Source organism: Procambarus clarkii, chromosome 19 (assembly GCF_040958095.1).
Source record: "Procambarus clarkii isolate CNS0578487 chromosome 19, FALCON_Pclarkii_2.0, whole genome shotgun sequence".
Lineage (NCBI taxonomy): Eukaryota > Metazoa > Arthropoda > Malacostraca > Decapoda > Cambaridae > Procambarus > Procambarus clarkii.
In genome coordinates, this window is record NC_091168.1 from 4233977 (window position 1) to 4259829 (window position 25853).

The 25853-nt window shown below is 53.7% G+C and overlaps 5 protein-coding genes across 5 annotated transcripts; all 5 read left to right on the plus strand.

Moving 5' to 3' along the window:
• Window positions 1–4432: 4432 nt before the first annotated feature.
• On the plus strand, window positions 4433–4954 carry LOC138366553 (uncharacterized). Its single transcript, XM_069327588.1, has one exon. The coding sequence runs from the start codon at window positions 4433–4435 to the stop codon at window positions 4952–4954; it is 522 nt and encodes a 173-aa protein (XP_069183689.1).
• Window positions 4955–5850: 896 nt separating this feature from the next.
• LOC138366554 (Golgi reassembly-stacking protein 2-like) lies at window positions 5851–6603 on the plus strand. The gene has a single exon (XM_069327589.1). The coding sequence runs from the start codon at window positions 5851–5853 to the stop codon at window positions 6601–6603; it is 753 nt and encodes a 250-aa protein (XP_069183690.1).
• A 108-nt stretch (window positions 6604–6711) lies between these two features.
• LOC138366555 (uncharacterized) lies at window positions 6712–8405 on the plus strand. The gene is made up of 2 exons (XM_069327590.1): window positions 6712–6915; window positions 7857–8405. The coding sequence occupies exons 1-2, from the start codon at window positions 6712–6714 to the stop codon at window positions 8403–8405; spliced, it is 753 nt and encodes a 250-aa protein (XP_069183691.1).
• Window positions 8406–12500: 4095 nt separating this feature from the next.
• On the plus strand, window positions 12501–13151 carry LOC138366556 (uncharacterized). The gene has a single exon (XM_069327591.1). The coding sequence runs from the start codon at window positions 12501–12503 to the stop codon at window positions 13149–13151; it is 651 nt and encodes a 216-aa protein (XP_069183692.1).
• A 4556-nt stretch (window positions 13152–17707) lies between these two features.
• LOC138366557 (uncharacterized) lies at window positions 17708–18157 on the plus strand. The gene has a single exon (XM_069327592.1). It carries the CDS (start codon window positions 17708–17710, stop codon window positions 18155–18157), a length of 450 nt encoding a protein of 149 aa, XP_069183693.1.
• Window positions 18158–25853: the final 7696 nt, after the last annotated feature.

Here is a 25853-nt window from a genome sequence, read left to right on the forward strand (position 1 = left end):
CTGCTACTCCCTGCTGAAGGGTCACTAGCTCTGTTGCTACTCCCTGATGAAGGTTAATGAGCCCTGCCGCTACTCCCTGCTGAAGATTCACCAGCCCTGCCACTACTCCCTGCTGAAGGTTCACCAGCCTTGCCACTACTTCCTGCTGAAGGTTCACGAGCCCTGCGGCTACTCCCAACCGAAGGTTCACCAGCCCTGCCACTACTTCCTGCTGAAGGTTCAGCAACCCTGCTGCTAATCCCTACATAAGGTTCACCAGCCTTACCACTACTCCCTTCTGAAGGTTCTCCAGCTCTGCCACTACTCCCTGCTGAATGTTCACCAGCCCTGCTGCTAATCCCTACAGAAGGTTCACCAGCCTTACCATTACTCCCTTCTGAAGGTTCACCAGCTCTGCCACTACTCCCTGCTGAATGTTCACCAGCCCTGCTGCTACTCCCTGCTGAAGGTTCACCAGCCCTGCACCTACTCCCTGATGAACGTTCACCAGCCCTGCCGCTGCTCCCTGCTGAAGGATCACTAGCCCTACCTCTATTCCCTGCTGAAGGTTTACCACCCCTGACACTACTCCCTGCTGAATGTTCACCATCCCTGAAACTACTCCCTGCTGAAGGTTCACCAGCTCTGCCACTACTTCCTGCTGAAGGTTCACCAGTTCTGCCACTACTCCCTGCTGAGGGTTCACAAGCCCTGCTGCTACTCCCTACAGAAGGTTCACCAGCCCTACCGCTACTCCCCGCTGAAGCTTCACCAGCCCAGCTGCTACATCCTGCTGAAGGTTCAAAAGATCTGCCGCTACTCCCTGCTGAAGGTTCACCAGCTCTGCTGCTTCTCCCTGTTGAAGGTTCACCAGCCCTTCCACTAATCCCTGATGATGGTTCAGCAGCCTGCCACTACTCCCTTCTGAAGGTTCACCAGCCCTGCCACTACTCCCTGCTGAAGGTTCACCAGCTCTGCCACTACTTCCTGCTAAAGGTTCCCCAGCCCTGCCACTACATCCTGCTGAAGGTTCACCAGCTGTGCCACTACTCCCTGCTGAAGGTTCAACAGCCGTACCGCTACTCCCTGCTGCTACTCCTTGCTGAAGGTTCAGAGGCCCTGCCACAACTCCCTGCTGAAGATTCACCAGCCCTGCTTCAACTCCTTGCTGAAGGTTCAGAGGCCCTGCTGCTACTCCCTGCTGAAGGTTCACGAGCCCTGCTGCTACTCCCTGCTGAAGGTTCTCCCACCATGCTGCTACTCCCTGCTGAAGGTTCACCAGAACTGCCTCTACTCTTTGCTAAAGGTTCCCCAGCCCTGCCACTACATCCTGCTGAAGGTTCACCAGCTGTGCCACTACTCCCTGCTGAAGGTTAAAAAGCCGTACCGCTACTCCCTGCTGAAGGTTCACCAGCCATGTCACAACTCCCTGATAAAGGTTCACCAACCCTGCCACTACTCCCTGCTGAAGGTTCACAAACCCTGCTACAACTCCCTACTGAAGGTTCACCAATCCTACCTGTACTCCCTGCTGAAGATTCCCCAGCCGTGCCGGTACTCCTTGCTGAACGTTCACCAGCCCTGCTGTTTCTCCCTACAGAAGGTTCACACGCCCCACCACTACTTATTGCTGAAGGTTCACCAGCCAGGCCGCTACTCCCTGCTGAAGGTTCACCAGCCCTGCCACTACCTCCTGCTTAAGGTTCACCCACCCTGCTGCTATTCCTTGCTGAAAGGTTCACCAGCCTTGCTGCTACTCCCTGTTGAAGGTTCGCCAGTCCTGCTGCTACTCCCTGCTGAAAGTTCACCAGCCCTTCCACTACTCCTTGACGATGGTTCAGCATCCCTGCCACTACTCTCTGCTGAAGGTTCAACAGCTCTGCCGCTAATCCCTGCTAAATGTTCACGAGCTCTGCTGTTAATCCCTGCTGAATTTCACCAGCCCTCCCACTAATCACGGATGAGGGTTCAGCCACCCTCTCACTACTGCCTGCTGGAGGTTCACCAGCTCTGCCACTACCTCGTGCTGAAGGTTCATCAGCCCAGCCACTTTTCCCTGCTGAAGGTTCATCAGCTATGCCACTACTCCTTGCTGAAGGTTCACCAGCCCTGCCACTACTCCCTCCTGAAGGTTCACGAGCTCTGAAACTACTCCCTGCTGAAGGTTTACCAACCCTGCCACTACTCTCTGCTGAAGGTTATTGAGCCCTGCCGCTACCCCCTTGATGAAAATTCACCAGCCCTGCCACTACTCCCTGTTGAACGTTCACCAGCCCCTGCCACTACTCCCTGCTGAAAGTTCACAAGCCCTGCCACTACCTCCTGCTGAATGTTCACCAGCCCTGCTGCTACTCCCTGCTGAAGGTTCACAAGCCCGTCCACTACTTCCTGCTGAATGTTCACCAGCCCTGCTGCTACTCCCTGCTGAAAGGTCACCAGCCCTGCTGCTACTCCCTGCTAAAGGTTCACCATCCCTGTTGCTACCCCTTGCTGAAGGTTCACCATCCCTGCTGCTATTCCCTGCTGAAGGTTCACTAGCCCTGCCACTACTCTCTGCTGAAGTTTAACCAACCCTGCCACTACTCCTTGCTGAAGGTTCACCCACCCTGATGATACTCCCTGCCGAAGGTTCACCTGCCCAGATGCTACTCCCTGCTGAAGGATCACCAGCCCTGCCGCTATTCCCTGCTGAAGATTCTTCAGCCCTGCCACTACGCCCTGCTGAAGGTTCACCAGCCCTGACACTACTCCCTGCTGAAGGTTCACCAGCCCTGCTACTACTTCCTGCTGAAGGTTCACGAGCTCTGCTTCTACTCCCTACCGAAGGTTCACAAGCCCTACCACTACTTCCTGCTGAAGCTTCAGCAGCCTTACCACTACTCCCTGCTGAAGGTTCACCAGCTCTGCCACTACTCTCTGCTGAATGTTCACCAGCCCTGCTGCTACTCCCTGCTGAAGGTTCACCAGCCCTCCACCTACTCCCTGATGAAGGTTCACCAGCCCTGCCGCTGCTCCCTGCTGAAGGTTCACTAGCCCTGCCACTACTTCCTGCTGAAGGTTCACCAGCCCTGCCACTACTCCTTGCTGAAGGATCACCCACCCTGCGGAAGATTCACCGGTCCTGCTGCTACTTCCTGCTGAAGGATCACTAACCCTACCGATATTCCTTGCTGAAGATTCACCAGCCCTGCCACTACTCCATGCTGAAGGTTCACCAGTTCTGAAACTACTCCCTGCTGAAGGTTCACCAGCCCTTCCACTAATCCCTGATGATAGTTCAGCAGCCTGCCACTACTTCCTGCTGAAGGTTCACCAGCCCTGCCACTTCTCCCTGCTGAATGTTCACCAGCTCTGCTGCTACTCCAAGCTGAAGGTTCACCAGCCCTGTTGCTACCCCCTGCTGAAGGTTCACCAGCCCTGTTGCTACTCCCTGCTGAAGGTTCACTAGCCCTGCCATTACTCTCTGCTGAAGGTTCACCAACCCTGCTACTACTCCTTGCTGAAGGTTCACCCACCCTGATGATACTCCCTGCCGGAGGTTCACCAGCCCTGCAAGTACTCCCTGCTGAAGGTTCACCAGCCCTGTCGCTACTCCCTTCTTAAGGTTCACCAGCCTTGCCACTACTCTCTGCTGAAGGTTCACCAGCCTTGCCACTACTTCCTGCTGAAGGTTCACGAGCCCTGCTGCTACTCCCTACCGAAGGTTCACCAGCCCTACCACTACTTCCTGTTGAAGGTTCAGCAACCCTGCTGCTAATCCCTACAGAGGTTTCACCAGCCTTACCACTACTCCCTTCTGAAGGTTCACCAGCTCTGCCACTACTCCTTGCTGAAGGGTCACCCACCCTGCACCTACTCCCTGATGAACGTTCACCAGCCTTGCCGCGGCTCCCTGCTGAAGGTTCACTAGCCCTGCCATTACTCCTTGCTGAAGGTTCACCAGCCCTGCCACTACTCCTTGCTGAAGGGTCACCCACCCTGCTGAAGATTCTCCGGTCCTCCTGCTACTCCCTGCTGAAGGATCACTAGCCCTACCGCTACTCCCTGCTGAATGTTCACCATCCCTGAAACTACTCCCTGCTGAAAGTTCACCAGCTCCGCCACTACTTCCTGCTAAAGGTTCACCAGTCCTGCCACTACATCCTGCTGAAGGTTCACCAGCCATGCAACTACTCTTTGCTGAAGGTTCATCAGCCCTGCCACTACTCCCTGCTGAAGGTTCACAAGCCCTGCCACTACTCCCTGCTGAAGGTTCACCAGCCCTGCCACTTCTCCCCGCTGAAGGTTCACCAGCCCTACTGATGTTCCCTGCTGAAGGTTCACCAGCTGCTACTACAACCCGCTGAAGGTTTACCAGCCCTGCCTCTACTCCTTGCTGAAGATTAACCAGCCCTGCCACTACTCCCTGCTGAATGTTCAGCAGCCCTGCAACTACTCCCTGCTGAAGGTTCACATGCCTTGCCACTACTCCCCCTCTGAAGGTTCACCAGCCCTGCCACTACTCCGTGCTAAAGGTTCACCAGCCCTGACACTACTCTCTGCTGAAGGTTCACAAGCCCTGCTGCTACTCCCTACTGAAGGTTCACAGGCCCTACCACTACTTCCTGCTGAAGGTTCACCAGCCGTACCGTTACTCCCTGCTGAAGGCTCACCAGAACAGCTGCTACCCCCTACAGAAGGTTCACCAGCCATACCACTTCTTCCTGCTGAAGATTCACCAGCCCTGATGCTACTCCTTGCTGAGGGTTCACAAGCCCTGCTGCTAGTCCCTACAGAAGGTTCACCGGCCCTGCCACTACTCCCTGCTGAAGGTTCACCCATCCTGCTGCTACTACCTGCTGAAGTTTCACCAGCCCTGCTGCTACTCCCTGCTGAAGGTTCACCAGCCCTGCTGCTACAATTTTCTGAAGGTTCACCAGCCCTGCTGCTACTCCCTGCTGAAGGTTCACCTGTCCTGCCACTACTTCCTGCTTAAGATTCACCCACCCTGCTGCTACTCCCTGCTGAAGGTTCACCAGCCCTGCTGCAACTCCCTAATGAAGGTTCCCCAGCCCTGCCACTTTTCCCTGCTGAAGGTTCACCAGCCCTGCCACTTTTCCCTGCTGAAGGTTCACCAGCCCTGCCACAACTCCCTGCTGAAGGTTCACCCAACCTGATGCTACTCCCTGCTGAAGGTTTACCAGTCCTGCCACTACTTCCTGCTGAAGGTTCACCCACCCTGCTGCTACTCCCTGCTGAAAGGTTCACCAGCCCTGCTGCTACTCCCTGTTGAAGGTTCACCAGCCATGCTGCTACTCCCTGCTGAAGGTTCACCAGCCCTGCTGCGACTCCCTAATGAAGGTTCACCAGCCCTGCCACTTTTCCCTGCTGAAAGTTCACCAACCCTGCTACTACTCCCTGATGAAGGTTCAACAGCCCTACCACTACACCCCGCTGAAAGTTAACAAGCCCTACTGATATTCCCTGCTGAATGTTCACCAGACATGCTGCTACTCCCTGCTGAAGGTTCACCCACCCTGCTGCTACTTCCTGTTGAAGGTTCACCAGCCCTGCCTCTACTCTTTGCTGAAGGTTAACCAGTCCTGCCACTTTTCCCTGCTGAAGGTTCACCAGCTATGCCACTACTCCCTGCTGAAGGTTCACCAGCCCTGCGACTACTCCCTGCTGAAGGTTCACGAGCCCTGAAACTACTCCCTGCTGAAGGTTCACCAGCCCTTTCACTAATCCTTGATGATGGTTCAGCAGGCTGCCGCTACTCCCTGCTGAATGTTCACCAGTCCTGCTGCTACTCCCTGCTGAAGATTAACCAGTCTTGCTGTTACTTCCTGCTGAAGGTTCACTAGCTCTGTTGCTACTCCCTGATGAAGGTTAATGAGCCCTGCTGCTACTCCCTGCCTAAGGTTCACCATCTCTGCTGAAGGTTCACCAGCCCTGCCGCTACTCCCTGCTGAATGTTCACTAGCCCTGCAACTACTCCCTGCTGAAGGGTCATCCACCCTGCTGATAGTCCCTGCTGAAGGTTCACCAGCCCTGCTGCTACTCCCTGCTGAAGGTTCACCAGCCCTGCAACTACTCCCTGCTGACGGTTCACCAGCCCTGCTAATACTCACTGCTGAAGGTTCACCAGCCCTCCCTCTCCTTCCTGATGATGGTTCAGAAGCCCTACCACTACTCCCTGCTGAAGATTCACCAGCCCTGCCACTACTCCCTGCTGAAGGTTCACCAGCCCTCCCTCTCCTCCCTGATGATGGTTCAGAAGCCCTACCACTACTCCCTGCTGAAGGTTCACCAGCCCTGACACTAATCCCTGCTGAAGGTTCACCAGCCCTGCCACTTCTCACCACTGAAGGTTCACCAGCCCTGCCACTACTCCCTGCTGAAGGTGAAGGTTCACTTGCCCTGCCACTACTTCCTGTTGATGGTTCACCCAAGCTGCAGCTACTCCCTGCTGAAGGTACCCCAGCCATGCTGCTTCTCAATGCCGAAGGTTCACCAGCCCTGCTGAAGGTTCACCAGCCTTGCCGCTACACCCTGCTGAATGTTCACTACCCCTGCAACTACTCCCGGCTGAAGGTTCACCAGCCCTGCAACTACTCCCTGCTGAAGGGTCATCCACCCTGCTGATAGTCCCTGCTGAAGGTTCACCAGCCCTGCTGCTACTCTCTGCTAAAGGTTCACCAGCCCTGCCGCTATTCCCTGCTGAAGGTTCACTAGCTCTGTTGCTACTCCCTGATGAAGGTTAATCAGCCCTGCCGCTACTCCCTGCTGAAGGCTCACCAGCCCTGCTGCTACTCCCTACAGAAGGTTCACCAGCCTTACCACTATTTCCTGCTGAAGGTTCACCAGCCCTGCCACTACTTCTTGCTGAATGTCCACCAGCCCTGCTGCTACTCCCTGCTGAAGGTTCAACAGCCTTGCACCTACTCCCTGATGAAGGTTCGCCAGACCTGAAACTACTCCCTGCTCAAGGTTCACCAGCCCTGTCAATACTCCTTGCTGAAGGTTCACCCACCTGCTGAAGATTCACCGGTCCTTCTGCTATTCCCTGCTGAAGGATCACTAGCCCTGCCGCTATTCCCTGCTGAAGGTTCACCAGCCCTGCCACTACTCCCTGCTGAAGGTTCACCAGCCCTGCCACTACTCCCTGCTGAAGGTTCACCAGCCCTGAAACTACTCCCTGCTGAAGATTCACCAGCCCTTCCACTAATCCCTGGTGATTGTTCAGCAGCCTGCTGCTACTCCCTGCTGAAGGTTCACTAGCTCTGTTGCTACTCCCTGATGAAGGTTAATGAGCCCTGCCGCTACTCCCTGCTGAAGATTCACCAGCCCTGCCACTACTCCCTGCAGAATGTTCACCATCCCTGAAACTACTCCCTGCTGAAGGTTCACCAGCTCTGCCACTACTTCCTGCTGAAGGTTCACTAGCCCTGCCACTACTCCCTGCTGAAGGTACACAACCCTGCCACTACTCTCCGCTGAAGGTTCACCAGCCCTTCTGATTTTTCCTGCTGAAGGTTCGCCAGCCCTGCCACTACACCCCGCTGAAGGTTCACCAGCCCTACTGATATTCCCTGCTGAAGGTTCACCAGACCTGCTGCTACTCCCTGCTGAAGGTTCACCCACTCTGCTGCTTTTCGCTGCTAAAGGTTCACCACCCTGGCCTCTACTCCCTGCTGAACGTTCACCAGCCCTGCCACTACTCCCTGCTGAAGGTTAACCAACCCTGCCGCTACTGCCTGCTGAACGTTCACCAGCCCTGCCACTACTCGTTGCTGAAGGTTCACCAGCCCTTCTACTAATCTCCACTGAAGGTTCACCAGCCCTGCCACCACCCCCTGTTGAAGGTTCACAAACCCTGCTATTAATCTCTACTGAAGGTTCTCCAGTCCTACCACTACTTCCTGCTGAAGTTTCACCAACCGGGCCGCTACTCCCTGCTGAAGGTTCACCAGCCCTGCTGCTACTCCCTACAGAAGGTTCTCCAGCCCTACCACTACTTCCTGCTGAAGATTCACCAGCCCTCCTGCAACTCTCTGCTGAAGATTCACGAGCCCTGCCACTACTCCCTGCTGAAGATTTACCCACCCTGCTGCAACTCCCTGCTGAAGGTTCACCAGCCCTGCCTCTACATTTTGCTGAAGGTTAACCAGCCCTTCCACTACTCCCTGCTGAAGATTAACCAGCCATGCCACTACTCCCAGCTGAAGGTTCCAAAGCTCTGCCACTACTCTCTGCTGAAAGTTCACCAGCCCTGCCACTATTTCCTGCTTAAGTTTCACGAGCCCTGGTACTACTCCCTACTGATGGTTCACCAGTCCTACCACAACTCGCTGCTGAAGGTTCACCAGCCGTGCCGCTACTACATGCTGAAGGTTCACCAGCCTTGCTGCTACTCCCTACAGAAGGTTCACCAGCCCCAACACTAATTGCTGCTGAAGGTTCACCAGCCTTGCCACTACTTCTCGCTGAAGGTTCACCAGCTATGCAACTACTCCCTGCTGATAGTTCACCAGCCCTGCCACTACTCCCCGCTGAAGGTTCACATGCTCTGCCACTTCTCTCCGCTGATGGTTCACAAGCCCTACTGATTTTTCCTGCTGAAGGTTCACCAGCCCTGCCACTACACCCCGCTGAAGGTTCACCAGCCCTACTGATATTCCCTGCTAAAGGTTCACCAGCCCTGCCACTACTCCCTGTTGAAGGTTCACCCACCCTGCTACAACTCCCTGCTGATGGTTCACCAGCCCTGCCTCTACTCTTTGCTGAAGGTTAACCTGCCCTGCCACTACTCCCTGCTGAAGGTTCACCAACCCTGCCACTACTACCTGCTGAAGGTTCACCTATCCTGCTGCTACTCTCTTCTGAAGGTTCAAAAGCCCTTCCATTACTCCTTGATGATGGTTCAGCAGCCCTGCCACTATTCTCTGCTGAAAGTTCAACAACCCTGCCACTACTCCCCGCTGAAGGTTTACAAGCCCTGCCACTTCTTCCCGCTGATGGATCACAAGCCCTACTGATATTCCCTGCTCAAGGTTTACCAGACCTGCTGCTACTCCCTGCTGAAGACTCACCCACGCTGCTTCTACTCTCTGCTGAAGGTTCACCAGTCCTGCATCTACTGTTTGCTGAAGGTTAACCAGCCCTGCTGATATTCCCTGCTAAAGGTTCACCAGCCCTGCCACAATACCCTGCTGAAGGTTCACAAGCCCTGCTACTACTCTCTACTGAAGGTTCACCAGCCCTACCACTTCTTCCTGCTGAAGGTTCACCAGCTCTGTTGCTACTCCCAGCTGAAGGTTAACCAGCCCTGCCGCTACTCCCTGCTGAAAGTTCACCTGCCCTGTCACTACACCCTGCTGTAGGTTCACCCACCCTGCTGCAACTCCCTGCTTAAGGTTCATCAGCACTGCCTCTACTCTTTGCTGAAGGTTAACCAGCCCTGCCACTACTCCCTGCTGAAGGTTCACCAGCCCTGCCACTACTCTCTGCTGAAGGTTCACCAGCCCTGCCACTACTTCCTGCTTAAGTTTCACAAGCCATGGTACTACTGTCTGCTGATGGTTCACCCACCCTGCTGCAACTTCCTGCTGAAGGTTCATCAGCACTGCCTCTACTCTTTGCTGAAGGTTAACCAGCCCTGCCACTACTCCCTGCTGAAGGTTCACCAGCCCTGCCACTACACCCCTCTGAAGGTTCACCAGCCCTACTGCTTTTCGCTGCTAAAGGTTTTCCAGCCATGCCACTACTCCCTGCTGAAGGTTCACCAGCCCTGCTTCTACTCTTTGCTGAAGGTTAACCAGCCCTGCCACTACTCCCTGCTTAAGATTAACCAGCCCTGCTGCTACTACCTCCTGAAGGTTCACCAGCCCTGCCACTACTCCATGCCGAAGGTTCACCAGCACTGAAACTACTCGCTGCTGAAGGTTCACTAGCCGTGCCGCTACTCCCTGCTGAAGGTTCACCAGCCCTGCCACTACTCCCTGCTGAAGGTTAATCCACCCTGCTTCTACTTCCTGCTGAAGGTACACCAGCCCTACTACTACCCCCTGTTTAAGGTTCACCAGTCCTGCCGCTACTCTCTGCTGAAGGTTCACCAGCTGTGTTGCTACTCCCTGAAGGTTCACAAGCCCCGCTGCTTCTCCCTACTGATAGTTCACCAGCCCTATCACTACTCACTGCTGAAGGTTAACCCACCCTTGCATCAACTCCCTGCTGAAAGTACACCAGCCCTGCTGCTACCCCCAGCTGAAGGTTCACCAGTCCTGCCGCTACTCCCTGTTGAAAGTTCACAAGCCCTACACCTACTCCCTGCCGAAGTTTCACCAGCTGTGCCGATACTCCCTGCTGAAGGTTCACCAGCCCTGCTGCTAATCCCTACAGAATGTTCACCAGCCCTATTACTACTCCCTGCTGAAGGTTCACCAGCCCTATCTCTACTTCCTGCTGAAGGTTCACCAGCCCTGTCACTACTTCGTTCTTAAGGCACACCAGCCCTGCCATTTTCCCTGGTGAAGGTTCATCAGCCCTGGCACTTCTCTTCGCTAAAAGTTCACCAGTTATGCCACTACTCCCCGCTGAAGGTTCACCAGTCCTGCCACTACTCTCTGCTGAAGGTTCAACAGCTCTGCAGCTACTCCCTGCTGAAGGTTCACGAGGTCTGTTGCTACTCCCTGCTGAAGGTTCACCAGCCCCTCCCACTCATCCCTGATGATAGTTTAGCAGCCCTGCCACTACTCCCTGCTGAAGGTTCACCAGCCCTGCACTAATCCCTGCTGAAGGTTCACCAGCCCTGATACTACTTCCTGCTGAAGATTCAAAAACCCTGCCACTACTCCCTGCTGAAGGTTAACCCACCTTGCTTCTACTCCCTGCTGAAGGTACACCAGCCCTGCTGCTACCCCCTGCTGAAGGTTTACCAGTCCTGCCGCTACTCCCTGCTGAAGGTTCACCAGGTGTGTTGCTACTCCCTGCTGAAGGTAAACCATCCCTCCCGCTACTCCCTGCTGAATGTCCACCAGCCCTGCCACTACTCCCTGCTGAAGGTTCACCTACCCTGCTGGTACTCCCTGCTGAAGGTTCACCAGCCCTGCATCTACTCTTTGCTGAAGGTTCACCAGCCCTGCCACTACTCGCTGCTGAAGGTTCACCAGCCCTGCCACAACTCCATGCTGAAGGTTCACAAGCCCTGTTACTACTCTCTACTGAAGGTTCACCAGTCCTACCACTACTTCCTGCTGAAGGTTCACCAACCCTGCCACTACTCCCTGATGAAGGTTCACCAGCCGTGCAGCTACTCCCTGCTAAAGGTTCACCAGCCCCAACACTATTTCGTGCTGAAGGTTCACCAGCTCTGCAACTACTCCAAGCTGAAGGTTCACAAGCCCTACTGATATTCCCTGCTGAAGGTTCACCCAATATGCTGCTTCTCTCTGTTGAAGGTTCACCACCCTGGCCTCTACTCCTTGCTGAAGGGTAACAAGCCCTGCCACTACTCCCTGCTGAATGTTCACCAGCCCTGCCACTACTTCCTGCTGAAGTTTCACCCACCCTGCTGCTTCTCCCTGCTGAAGGTTCACCACCCCGGCCTCTAATCTTTGCTGAAGGTTTACCAGCCCTGCCACTACTCCCTGCTGAACGTTAACCAGACCTGCTGCAACTCCCTGCTGAGGGGTCACCAGCCCTGCCACTACACCCTTCTGAAGATTAACCAGCTCTGTTGCTACTTCCTTCTGAAGGTTCACCAGTCCTGCCACTACTCCCTGCTAAAGGTTCCCCAGCCCTACCACTACTCCCTGCTGAAGGTTAACCCACCCTGCTTCTACTAATTGCTGAAGGTACACCAGCCCTGCTGCTACCCCCTGCTGAAGGTTCACCAGTCCTGCCGCTACTCCCTGCTGAAGGTTCACCAGGTGTGTTGCTACTCCCTGCTTAAGGTAAACCATCCCTCCCGCTACTCCCTGCTTAAGGTAAACCATCCCTCCCGCTACTCCCAGCTGAATGTCAACCAGCCCTGCCACTACTCCCTGCTGAAGGTTCACCTGCCCAGCTGGTACTCCCGGCTGAAGGTTCACCAGCCCTGCATCTACTCCTTGCTGAAGGTTCACCAGCCCTGCCACTGATCGCTGCTGAAGGTTCACCAGCCCTGCCACAACTCCCTGCTGAAGGTTCACAAGCCCTGTTACTACTCTCTACTTAAGGTTCACCAGTCCTTCCACTACTTCCTGCTGAAGGTTCACCAGCCGTGTCGCAACTCCCTGCTAAAGGTTCACCAGCCCTGCTGCTACTCCCTACAGAAGGTTCACCAGCCCTACCACTAATTCCTGCTGAAGGTTCACCAGCCCTGCCACTTCTCTCTGCTGAAGGTTTACCAGCCCTGCCACTACTCCCTGCTAAAAGTTCACCCACCCTGCTGCAACTCCCTGCTGAAGGTTCATCAGCCCTGCCACTTCTCCTCGCTTAAAGTTCACCAGCTATGCCACTACTCTCTGCTGAAGGTTCAACAGCTCTGCCGCTACTCCCTGATGATAGTTCAGCAGCCCTGCCACTACTCCCTGCTGAAGGTTCACCACCCTGCACTAATCCCAGCTGAAGTTTCACCAGCCCTGATACTACTTCCTGCTGAAGATTCACAAGCCCTGCACTACTCCCTGCTGAAGGTTAACCCACCCTGCTTCTACTCCCTGCTGAAGGTACACCAGCCCTGCTGCTACCCCCTGATGAAGATTCACCAGTCCTGCCGCTACTCCCTGCTGAAGGTAAACCATCCCTCCCGCTACTCCCTGCTGAAGGTAAACCAGCCCTGCCACTACTCCCTGCTGAAGGTTCACCTACCCTGCTGCTACTCTCTGCTGAAGGTTCACCAGCCCTGCATATACTCTTTGCTGAAGGTTAACCAGCCCTGCCACTATTCCCTACTGAAGGTTAACCAGCCCTGCCGCTACTCCTTGCTGAAGGTTCACGAGCCCTGCCACTACTCGCAGCTAAAGGTTCACCAGCCCTGCCACAACTCCCTGCTGAAGGTTCACAAGCCCTGTTACTACTCTCTACTGAAGGTTCACCAGTCCTACCACTACTTCCTGCTGAAGGTTCACCAGCTGTGCCGCTACTCCCTGCTAAAGGTTCACCAGCCCTTCTGCTACTCCCTACAGAAGGTTCACCAGCCCTACCACTAATTCCTGCTGAAGGTTCACCAGCCCTGCCACTTCTCTATGCTGAAGGTTTACCAGCCCAGCCACTACTCCCTGCTAAAGTTTCACCCACACTGCTGCAACTCCCTGCTAAAGGTTCACCAGCCCTGCCTCTACTCCCTGCTGAGGTTAACCAGCCCTGCTACTACTCCCTGCTGAAGATTAATCAGCCCTGCTACTACTCCCTGCTGAAGGTTCACCAGCCCTGCCACTATTTCCTGCTGAAGGCTCACCAGCCCTGCCACTACTCCCTGCTGAAGGTTCACAAGCCCTGGTACTACTCCCTACTGAAGGTTCACCAGTCCTGCCACTACTCGCTGCTGAAGGTTCACCAGCCGTGCAGCTACTCCCTGCTGAAGGTTCACCAGTCCTTCCGCTACTCCCTGCTGAAGGTTCAAAAGCCCTGCCACTACTCCCTGATGAAGGTTCACCAGCCGTGACGCTACTCCCTGCTGAAGGTTCACCAGCCCTGCCACTACTCCCTGATGAAGGTTCACCAGCCGTGACGCTACTCCCTGCTGAAGGTTCACCAGCCCTGCAACTACTCCAAGCTGAAGGTTCACAAGCCCTACTGATATTCCCTCCTGAAGGTTCACCCAATCTGCTGTTTCTCTCTGCTGAAGGTTCACCATCCCGGCCTCTACTCTTTGCTGAAGGGTAACAAGCCCTGCCACTACTCCCTGCTGAAGGTTCACCAGCCCTGCCATTATTTCGTGCTGAAGGTTCACCAGCCCTGCCATTACTTCGTGCTGAAGGTTCACCAGCCCTGCCACTGCTCCCTGCTGACGGTTCACCTACCCTGCTGGTACTCCCTGCTGAAGGTTCACCAGCCCTGCATCTACTCTTTGCTGAAGGTTAACCAGCCCTGCCACTACTCTCTACTGAAGGTTAACCAGCCCTGCCGCTACTCGCTGCTGAAGGTTCACCAGCCCTACCACAAATCCCTGCTGAAGGTTCACAAGCCCTGTTACTACTCTCTACTGAAGGTTCACCAGTCCTGCCACTACTCCCTGCTGAAGGTTCAACAGCTCTGCCGCTACTCCCTGCTGAAGGTTCACGAGGTCTGTTGCTACTCCCTGCTGAAGGTTTTCCAGCCCCTCCTACTCCCTGGTGAAGGTTAATCAGCCCTGCCACTTCTCCTCGCTAAAAGTTCACCAGCAATGCCACTACTCCCTGCTGAAGGTTCACCAGCCCCTCCCACTCCTCCCTGATGATAGTTCAGCAGCCCTGCCACTACTCCCTGCTGAAGGTTCACCAGCCCAGCACTAATCCCTGCTGAAGGTTCACCAGCCCTGATACTACTTCCTGCTGAAGATTCACAAGCCCTGCCACTACTCCCTGCTGAAGGTTAACCCACCCTGCTTCTACTCCCTACTGAGGTACACCAGCCCTGCTGCTACCCCCTGCTGAAGGTTCACCAGTCCTGCCGCTACTCCCTGCTGAAGGTTCACCAGCCCTTCCACTACTCCCCGCTAAAGGTTCACAAGCCCTGCCACTACTCTCCGCTGAATGTTCACCAGCCCTGCCACTTCTTCCCGCTGAAGGTTCACCAGCCTTACTGATGTTCGCTGCTGAAGGTTCACCAGCCCTTCCACTACACCCCGCTGAAGGTTCACCAGCCCTACTGATATTCCCTGCTAAGGGGTTAACCAGCCCTACTGATATTCCCTGCTGAGGGGTTCACCAGCCCTACTGATATTCCCTGCTGAGGGGTTCACCAGACCTGCTGCAACTCCCTGCTGAAGGTTCACCAGCCCTGCCACTACTCCCTGCTGAAGATTAACCATCCCTGCTGCTACTCCCTGCTGAAGGTTCACCAGCCCTGCCACTACTCCCTGCCGAAGGTTCACCAGCCCTGCCACTACTTCCTACTGAAAGTTTACAAGCCCTGCTACTACTATCTACTGAAGGTTCACCAGTCCTACCACTACTCGCTGCTGAAGGTTCACCAGCCCTGCTGCTACTCCATGCTGAAGGTTCATCAGCCCTGCTGCTACTCACTGTTGAAGGTTCACCAGCCCTGCTGCTACTCCCTTCTGAAGGTTCAAAAGCCCTTCAATTACTCCCAGATGAAGGTTCACCAGCCTGACACAACTCCCTGCTGAAGGTTCACCAGCCCTGCTGCTACTCATTATTGAAGGTTCGCCAGCCCTGCTGCTACTCCCTTCTGAAGGTTCAAAAGCCTTTCTACTACTCCCTGCTGAAGGTTCACCAGCTCTGCCACTACACCCTGCTGAAAGTTCACAAGCCCTGCCACTACTGTCTGCTGAAGGTTCAACAGCTCTGCTGCTACTCAATGCTGAAGGTTCACGAAGTCTGCTGCTACTCCCTGCTGGAGGTTCACCAGCCCCTCCCACTCCTCTCTAATGATAGTTCAGCAGCCCTGCCACTACTCCCTGCTGAAGGTTCACCAGCCCTGCACTAATCCCTGCTGAAGGTTCACCAGATCTGCTACTACACTCTGCTGAAGGTTCACAAGCCCTGCCACTACTCCCCGCTGAAGGTTCACCAGCTCTGCTACTACTCCCTGCTGAAGGTTCACTGGCCCTGCTGCTAATCTTTGCTGAGGGTTCACCAGCACAGCCACTACTTCGTGACGATGGTTCAGCAGCAATGCCACTACTCCCTGCTGAAGTTTCAGCAGCTCTGCCACTATTCCCTGCTGAAGGTTCACCAGCTCTGCCACTACTTCCTGCTGAAGGTTCACCAGCCGGGCCACTACTTCCTGCTGAAGGTTTATATGCCCTGCTGCTACTCCCTGCTGAAGGTTATCCAGCCCTGCCACTACTTCCAACTGAAGGTTCACCAGCCCTGCTGCTACTCCCTGCTGAAGTATCACCAGCCCTGCTGCTACACTCCGCTGAAGGTTCATCATCTGTGCCACTACTCCCTGCTGAAGGTACACAAGCTCTGCTGCTACTTCCTACTGAAGGTTCACCAGCCCTACCACTACTCCCTGCTGAAGGTTCACCAGCCCTGCCACTACACCCCGCTTAAGGTTTACCAGCCTTACTGATATTACTTGCTGAAGGTTCACTAGACCTGCTGCTACTCCCTGCTGAAGGTTCACCCACCCTGCTGCTACTCCCTTCTCAAGGTTCACCAGCCCTACATCTACTCCTTGCTGAAGGTTAACCAGCCCTGCCACTACTCCCTGCTGAATGTTCAGCCGCCCTGCCGCTACTCCCTACTGAAGGTTCACAAGCCTTGCCACTACTCCCTGCTGAAGGTTCACCAGCCGTACCGTTACTCCCTGCTGAAGGCTCACCAGCCCTACTGCTACTCCCTACAGAAGGTTCACCAGCCATACCACTACTTCCTGCTCAAGGTGAACCAGCCCTGCCACAATTCTCTGCTGAAGATTCAGCAGCCCTGCTGCTACTCCCTGCTGAAGGTTCACAGCAATGCTACTACTCCCTGCTAAAGGTTCACCAGCCCAGCTGCTCGTCCCTACAGAAGGTTCAACAGGCCTGCTACTACTCCCTGCTGAAGGTTCACCAGCCCTTCTGCTACTCCTAGCTGAAGGTTCACCAGCCCTGCTGCTACTCCCTGCTGAAGGTTCACCAGTCCTGCCACTACTTCCTGCAGAAGGTTCACCAGCCCTACCACTACTCCCTGCTGAAGGTTCACCAGCCCTGCCACTACACCCCGCTGAAGGTTCACCAACCCTACTGATATTACTTGCTGAAGGTTCACCAGACCTGCTGCTACTCCCCGCTGAAGGTTCACCCACCCTGCACAATTCCCTGCTGAAGATTCAGCAGCCCTGCTGCTACTCCCTGCTGAAGGTTCACCCACCCTGCACAATTCCCTGCTGAAGGTTCACCCACCCTGCACAATTCCCTGCTGAAGATTCAGCAGCCCTGCTGCTACTCCCTGCTGAAGGTTTATATGCCCTGCTGCTACTCCCTGCTGAAGGCTCACCAGCCGTGTCACTACTTCCTGCTGAAGGTTCACCAGCCCTGCCACTACTTCCTGCTGAAGGTTCACCAGCCCTGCTGCTACACCCTGCTGAAGGTTCATCAGCCCAGCCAATACTCCCCCCTGAAGGTTCACAAGCCCTGCCACTCCTCTCTGCTGAAGGTTCACCAGCGCTCCTCTTCTCCCGGCTGAAGGTTCACGAGCTCTACTGATGCTCTCTGCTGAAGGTTCCCCAGCCCTGCCACTACACCCCGCTTAAGGTTTACCAGCCTTACTGATATTACTTGCTGAAGGTTCACCAGACCTGCTGCTACTCCCTGCTGAAGGTTCACCCACCTTGCTGCTACTCCCTTCTCAAGGTTCACCAGCCCTGCATCTACTCGTTGTTGAAGGTTAACCAGCCCTGCCTCTACTCCCTGCTGAATGTTCAGTCGCCCTGCCACTACTCCCTGCTGAAGGTTCACAAGCCATGCCACTACTCCCTGCTGATGGTTCGCATGCCTTGCCACTACTCCCCGCAGAAGGGTCACCAGCCTTGCCACTACTCCCTGCTGAAGGTTCACCAGCCCTGATGCAATTCCTTGCTGAAGGTTCACCAGCCCTTCTACTACTTCCTTATGATGGTTCAACAGCCGTGCCGCTTCTCCCTGTTGAAGTTTCACCAGCCCTCACACCACTCCCTGCTGAAGGTTCACCAGCCCTGCCACTACTCTCTACTGAAGGTTCACAGGCCCTACCACTACGCCCTGCTGAAGGTTCACCAGCCGTACCGCTACTCCCTGCTGCAGGCTCACCAGCCCTGCTGCTACTCCCTGCTGAAGGTTCACCAGTCCTGCAACTACTTCCTGCAGAAGGTTCACCAGCCCTGCTGCTACTACCTGCTGAAGGTTCACCAGCTCTGCCACTACTCCCTAATGAAGGTTCACCAGCTCTGCCACTTTTCCCTGCTGAAGGTTCACCAGCCCAGCTACTACTCCCTGCTTGAAGTTCATCAGCCCTGCCACTACTCCCAGCTGAAGGTTCACAAGCCCTGCCACTACTCTCCGCTGAAGGTCCACCAGCCCTACTGATGTTTCCTGCTGAAGGTTCACCAGCCCTGCCACTACTCCCTGCTGAACGTTCTCCATCCCTGCTGCTACTCCCTGCTGAAGGATCATCAGCCCTGCCACTACTCCCTGCTGAACGTTCTCCAGCCCTGCTGCTACTCCCTGCTGAAGGTTCATCAGCCCTACCACTACTCCCTGCTGAAGGTTCACCCACCGTGCTTCTACTCCCTGCTGACGGTACACCAGCCGTGCTGCTAACCCCTGCTGAAGGTTCACCAGTCCTGCCGCTATTCCCTGCTGAAGAATCACCAGCTGTGTTGCTACTCCCTGCTGAAGGTAAACCAGCCCTGCCGCTACTCCCTGCTGAAGGTTCACCAGCCCTGCCACTACTCCCTGCTGAAGGTCCACCAGACCTGTCACTATTCCTTGCTGAAGGTCCACAAGTCCCGCTACCAACTCCCTACTGAAGGTTCACCAGCCCTACCACTACTCCCTGCTGAAGGTTCGCCAGCCCTGCTGCTACTCCCTACAGAATGTTCACCAGCCCTACCACTACTCCCTGCTGAAGGTTCACCAGCCCTGCCACTACTTCCTGCTGAAAGTTCATCTGCCCTCCCACTACTTCGTGCTGAAGGTTCTTCAGCCCTGCCACTTTTCCCTACTGAAGGTTCACCAGCCCTGCTACTACTCCCTGCTGAAGGTTCATCAGCCCTTCTACTTTCCCCCGCTAAAGGTTCACCAGCTATGCCACTACTCCCGGTTGAAGGTTCACCAGCCCATTCCAATCCTCCCTGATGATAGTTCAGCAACCCTGCCACTACTCCTTGCTGAAGGTTCACCAGCCCTGCACTAATCCCTGCTAAAGGTTCACCAGCCCTGCTACTACTTCCTGCTGAAGGTTCACCAGCCCTGCTACTACTCTCTGCTGAAGGTTTACCGGCCCTGCCACTACTCCCTGCTAATAGAACTAATAGAAATCTCCCTGGACTAATAGAACAAGAACCCGGCAATGTGATGTTATAGTGGCCAGAATACGCCTGGGATATAGACGTATCTGGCAGCTTTCTCAAAACCCAAATGTCGAGTACACAATGTGTCAACTTTGTGAAAGAGAAAACATGCACTCTCTTGAACATTATAATGTAGAATGTCCCATACTGACTGACTTTCGCCCTCCTGGGCTAAGGTATGCTGAACTCTGTAGTTACTATGTGAGTACTGGAACACTTGATGATATATTGGACTTGTATCCAAAATTGACCATGTTATATATCAATCATACAATGTATATATATGATGTAACTATATAACCTGAGCTTGTAAAAGCACCATCATCACCTTCAGTGATTAAGTGCTTAATTGCACACTAGTTTCTTTATCAGCTACCTCCCCCTGTCAGAGTAAAAGAGACAAATGTATGTGAATGCATGTGTGTGTGTATATATGTATGTGTATGTGTGTGTGTTCTACTACCTGCTGCGTTCAGCAGTATATGTATGGGTATAAAGCATATATGGAAGCTGATCAGAATTACATTTCACCTTTGTGAATGTACATTAATGACACTATGTAAAAGACACATCTAACACTTTATGTAGGGCATACGTAAATCTGTGTATCTATGTATTTACGTATGTAGGTTAGCTTAGCATTTTAAAAGCACCGAATCACCTTCTGTGGTTGAGTGTTCAATAAACCCTTGAACTATATGTTTAACACTTCTCTAACCCTGTCCATGGAGGACAGAAGAAAATGTATATATTCTGGTTAGCATTGTAAATGTCTGGCCACGTCTGTGGTAGAAAATAATAATAATAAAAAAAAAAACTACTCCCTGCTGAAGGTTAACCCACCCTGCTTCTACTCCCTGCTGAAGGTGCACCAGTCCTGCTGCTACCCCCTGATGAAGGTTCACCAGTCCTACCGCTACTCCCTGTTGAAGTTTCATCAGCTGTGTTGCTACTCCCTCCTGAAGGTAAACCAGCCCTCCCGCTACTCCCTGCTGAAGGTTCACCAGCCCTGCCACTACACCCCGCTGAAGGTTCACCAACCCTACTGATATTCCCAGCTGAAGGTTCATCAGACACGCTGCTACTCCCTGCTGAAGGTTCACCCACCATGCACAATTCCCTGCTGAAGATTCAGCAGCCCTGCTGCTACTCCCTGCTGAAGGTTTATATGCCCTGCTGCTACTCCCTGCTGAAGGCTCACCAGCCCTGACACTACTTCCTGCTGAAGGTTCACAAGCCCTGCCACTACTCCCTGCTGAAGGTTCACCAGCGCTCCTCTTCTCCCGGCTGAAGGTTCACGAGCTCTACTGATGTTCCCTGCTGAAGGTTCCCCAGCCCTGCCACTACACCCCGCTTAAGGTTTACCAGCCTTACTGATATTACTTGCTGAAGGTTCACCAGACCTGCTGCTACTCCCTGTAGAAGGTTCACCCACCTTGCTGCTACTCCCTTCTCAAGGTTCACCAGCCCTGCATCTACTCCCTGCTGAAGGTTAACTAGCCCTGCCTCTACTCCCTGCTGAATGTTCAGCCGCCCTGTCACTACTTCCTGCTGAAGGTTCACAAGCCTTGCCACTACTCCCTGCTGATGGTTCGCATGCCTTGCCACTACTCCCTGCTGAAGGTTCACCAGCCCTGATGCTATTCCTTGCTGAAGGTTCAACAGCCCTTGTACTACTTCCTTATGATGGTTCAACAGCCCTGCCACTGCTCCCTGCTGAAGGTTCACCAGCCCTCACACCACTCCCTGCTGAAGGTTCGCCAGCCCTGCCACTACTCCCTACTGAAGATTCACAGGCCCTACCACTACTCTCTACTGAAGGTTCACAGGCCCTACCACTACTCCCTGCTGAAGGTTCACCAGCGGTACCGCTACTCCGTGCTGAAGGCTCACTAGCCCTACTGCTACTCCCTACAGAAGGTTCACCAGCCATACCACTACTTCCTGCTGAAGGTTCACCAGCCCTGCCACAATTCCCTGCTGAAGATTCAGCAGCCTTGCTGCTATTCCCTTCTGAATTTCACAGGCCCTGCTGCTACTCCCTGCTGAAGGTTCACCAGCCCTGCTGCTTGTTCCTACAGAAGATTTAACAGCCCTGCTGCTACTCCATGCTGAATTTTCACCAGCTCTGTCACTACTCCCTAATGAAGGTTCACCAGCCCTGCCACTTTTCCCTGCTGAAGGTTCACCAGCCCAGCTACTACTCCCTGCTTGAGGTTCATCAGCCCTGCCACAACTCCCCGCTGAAGATTCACAAGCCCTGCCACTACTCTCCGCTGAAGGTCCACAAGCCCTACTGATGTTTCCTGCTGAAGGTTCACCAGCCCTGCCACTACTCCCTGCTGAACGTTCTCCATCCCTGCTGCTACTCCCTGCTGAAGGTTTATCAGCCCTGCCACTACTCCCTGCTGAACGTTCTCCATCCCTGCTGCTACCCCCTGCTGAAGGTTCATCAGCCCTGCCACTACTCCCTGCTGAACGTTCTCCAGCTCTGCTGCTACTCCCTGCTGAAGGTTCATCAGCCCTACCACTACTCCCTGCTGAAGGTTCACCCACCGTGCTTCTACTCCCTGCTGACGGTACACCAGCCCTGCTGCTAACCCCTGCTGAAGGTTCACCAGTCCTGCCGCTATTCCCTGCTGAAGAATCACCAGCTGTGTTGCTACTCCCTGCTGAAGGTAAACCAGCCCTGGCGCTACTCCCTGCTGAAGGTTCACCAGCTCTGCCACTACTCCCTGCTGAAGGTCCACCAGCCCTGTCACTATTCCCTGCTGAAGGTCCACATGCCCCGCTACCTACTCCCTACTGAAGGTTCACCAGCCCTACCACTACTCCCTGCTGAAGGTTCTCCAGCCCTGCCACTTTTCCCTGCTGAAGGTTCACCAGCCCTGCTACTACTCCCTGCTGAAGGTTCATCAGCCCTTCTACTTTCCCTCGCTAAAGGTTCACCAGCTATGCCACTACTCCCCGCTGAAGGTTCACCAGCCCTGCCACTACTCCCTGCTGAAGGTCCACCAGCCCTGTCACTATTCCCTGCTGAAGGTCCACAAGCCCCGCTACCTACTCCCTACTGAAGGTTCACCAGCCCTACCACTACACTTTGCTGAAGATTCGCCAGCCCTGCTGCTACTCCCTACAGAATGTTCACCAGCCCTACCACTACTCCCTGCTGAAGGTTCACCAGCCCTGCCACACCTTCCTGCTGAAGGTTCACCTGCCCTCCCACTACTTCGTGCTGAATGTTCTCCAGCCCTGCCACTTTTCCCTGCTGAAGGTTCACCAGCCCTGCTACTACTCCCTGCTGAAGGTTCATCAGCCCTTCTACTTTCCCCCGCTAAAGGTTCACCAGCTATGCCACTACTCCCGGTTGAAGGTTCACCAGCCCCTTCCAATCCTCCCTGATGATAGTTCAGCAACCCTGCCACTACTCCTTGCTGAAGGTTCACCAGCCCTGCACTAATCCCTGCTAAAGGTTCACCAGCCCTGCTACTACTTCCTGCTGAAGGTTCACCAGCCCTGCTACTACTCTCTGCTGAAGGTTTACCGGCCCTGCCACTACTCCTTGCTAATAGAACTAATAGAAATCTCCCTGGACTAATAGAACAAGAACCCGGCAATGTGATGTTATAGTGGCCAGAATACGCCTGGGATATAGACGTATCTGGCAGCTTTCTCAAAACCCAAATGTCGAGTACACAATGTGTCAACTTTGTGAAAGAGAAAACATGCACTCTCTTGAACATTATATTGTAGAATGTCCCATACTGACTGACTTTCGCCCTCCTGGGCTAAGGTATGCTGAACTCTGTAGTTACTATATGAGTACTGGAACACTTGATGATATATTGGACTTGTATCCAAAATTGACCATGTTATATATCAATCATAAAATGTATATATATGATGTAACTATATAACCTGAGCTTGTAAAAGCACCATCATCACCTTCAGTGATTAAGTGCTTAATTGCACACTAGTTTCTTTATCAGCTACCTCACCCTGTCAGAGTAAAAGAGACAAATGTATGTGAATGCATGTGTGTGTGTATATATGTATGTGTATGTGTGTGTGTTCTACTACCTACTGCGTTCAGCAGTATATGTATGGGTATAAAGCATATATGGAAGCTGATCAGAATTACATTTCACCTTTGTGAATGTACATTAATGACACTATGTAAAAGACACATCTAACACTTTATGTAGGGCATACGTAAATCTGTGTATCTATGTATTTACGTATGTAGGTTAGCTTAGCATTTTAAAAGCACCGAATCACCTTCTGTGGTTGAGTGTTCAATAAACCCTTGAACTATATGTTTAACACTTCTCTAACCCTGTCCATGGAGGACAGAAGAAAATGTATATATTCTGGTTAGCATTGTAAATGTCTGGCCACGTCTGTGGTAGAAAATAATAATAAAAAAAAAAAAACTACTCCCTGCTGAAGGTTAACCCACCCTGCTTCTACACCCTGCTGAAGGTACACCAGTCCTGCTGCTACCCCCTGCTGAAGGTTCACCAGTCCTACCGCTACTCCCTGTTGAAGTTTCATCAGCTGTGTTGCTACTCCCTCCTGAAGGTAAACCAGCCCTCCCGCTACTCCCTGCTGAAGGTTCACCAGCCCTGCCACTACACCCCGCTGAAGGTTCACCAACCCTACTGATATTCCCAGCTGAAGGTTCATCAGACACGCTGCTACTCCCTGCTGAAGGTTCACCGACCATGCACAATTCCCTGCTGAAGATTCAGCAGCCCTGCTGCTACTCCCTGCTGAAGGTTTTCATGCCCTGCTGCTACTCCCTGCTGAAGGTTCACCAGCCCTGCCACTACTTCCTGCTGAAGGTTCACCAGCCCTGCCACTACACCTCGCTGAAGGTTCACCAGCCTTACTGATATTACTTGCTGAAGGTTCACCAGACCTGCTGCTACTCCCTGTAGAAGGTTTACCCACCCTGCTGCTACTCCCTTCTCAAGGTTCACCAGTCCTGCCTCTACTCTCTGCTGAATGTTCAGCCGCCCTGCCACTACTCCCTGCTGAAGGTTCATCAGCCCTACCACTACTCCCTGCTGAAGGTTCACCAACCCTACTGATATTCCCAGCTGAAGGTTCATCAGACACGCTGCTACTCCCTGCTGAAGGTTCACCCACCATTCACAATTCCCTGCTGAAGATTCAGCAGCCCTGCTGCTACTCCCTGCTGAAGGTTTATATGCCCTGCCACTACTTCCTGCTGAAAGTTCACCAGCCCTGCCACTACTTCCTGCTGAAGGTTCACCAGCCCTGCTGCTACACCCTGCTGAAGGTTCATCAGCCCAGCCAATACTCCCCCCTGAAGGTTCACAAGCCCTGCCACTACTCCCTGCTGAAGGTTCATCAGCCCTACCACTACTCCCTGCTGAAGGTTCACCCACCGTGCTTCTACTCCCTGCTGACGGTACACCAGCCCTGCTGCTAACCCCGGCTGAAGGTTCACCAGTCCTGCCGCTATTCCCTGCTGAAGAATCACCAGCTGTGTTGCTACTCCCTGCTGAAGGTAAACCAGCCCTGGCGCTACTCCCTGCTGAAGATTCACCAGCCCTGCCACTACTCCCTGCTGAAGGTCCACCAGCCCTGTCACTATTCCCTGCTGAAGGTCCACAAGCCCCGCTACCTACTCCCTACTGAAGGTTCACCAGCCCTACCACTACTCCCTGCTGAAGGTTCGCCAGCCCTGCTGCTACTCCTTACAGAATGTTCACCAGCCCTACCACTACTCCCTGCTGAAGGTTCACCAGCCCTGCCACTACTTCCTGCTGAAGGTTCACCTGCCCTCCCACTACTTCGTGCTGAAGGTTCTCCAGCCCTGCCACTTTTCCCTGCTGAAGGTTCACCAGTCCTGCTACTACTCCCTGCTGAAGGTTCATCAGCCCTTCTACTTTCCCTCGCTAAAGGTTCACCAGCTATGCCACTACTCCCCGCTGAAGGTTCACCAGCCCTGCCACTACTCTCTGCTGAAGGTTCAACAGCTCTTCCGTTACTCCCTGCTGAAGGAGTCTGCTGCTACTCCCGGTTGAAGGTTCACCAGCCCCTTCCAATCCTCCCTGATGATAGTTCAGCAACCCTGCCACTACTCCTTGCTGAAGGTTCACCATCCCTGCACTAATCCCTGCTGAAGGTTCACCAGCCCTGCTACTACTTCCTGCTGAAAGTTTACCGGCCCTGCCACTACTCCCTGCTAATAGAACTAATAGAAATCTCCCTGGACTAATAGAACAAGAACCCGGCAATGTGATGTTATAGTGGCCAGAATACGCCTGGGATATAGACGTATCTGGCAGCTTTCTCAAAACCCAAATGTCGAGTACACAATGTGTCAACTTTGTGAAAGAGAAAACATGCACTCTCTTGAACATTATAATGTAGAATGTCCCATACTGACTGACTTTCGCCCTCCTGGGCTAAGGTATGCTGAACTCTGTAGTTACTATATGAGTACTGGAACACTTGATGATATATTGGACTTGTATCCAAAATTGACCATGTTATATATCAATCATACAATGTATATATATGATGTAACTATATAACCTGAGCTTGTAAAAGCACCATCATCACCTTCAGTGATTAAGTGCTTAATTGCACACTAGTTTCTTTATCAGCTACCTCCCCCTGTCAGAGTAAAAGAGACAAATGTATGTGAATGCATGTGTGTGTGTATATATGTATGT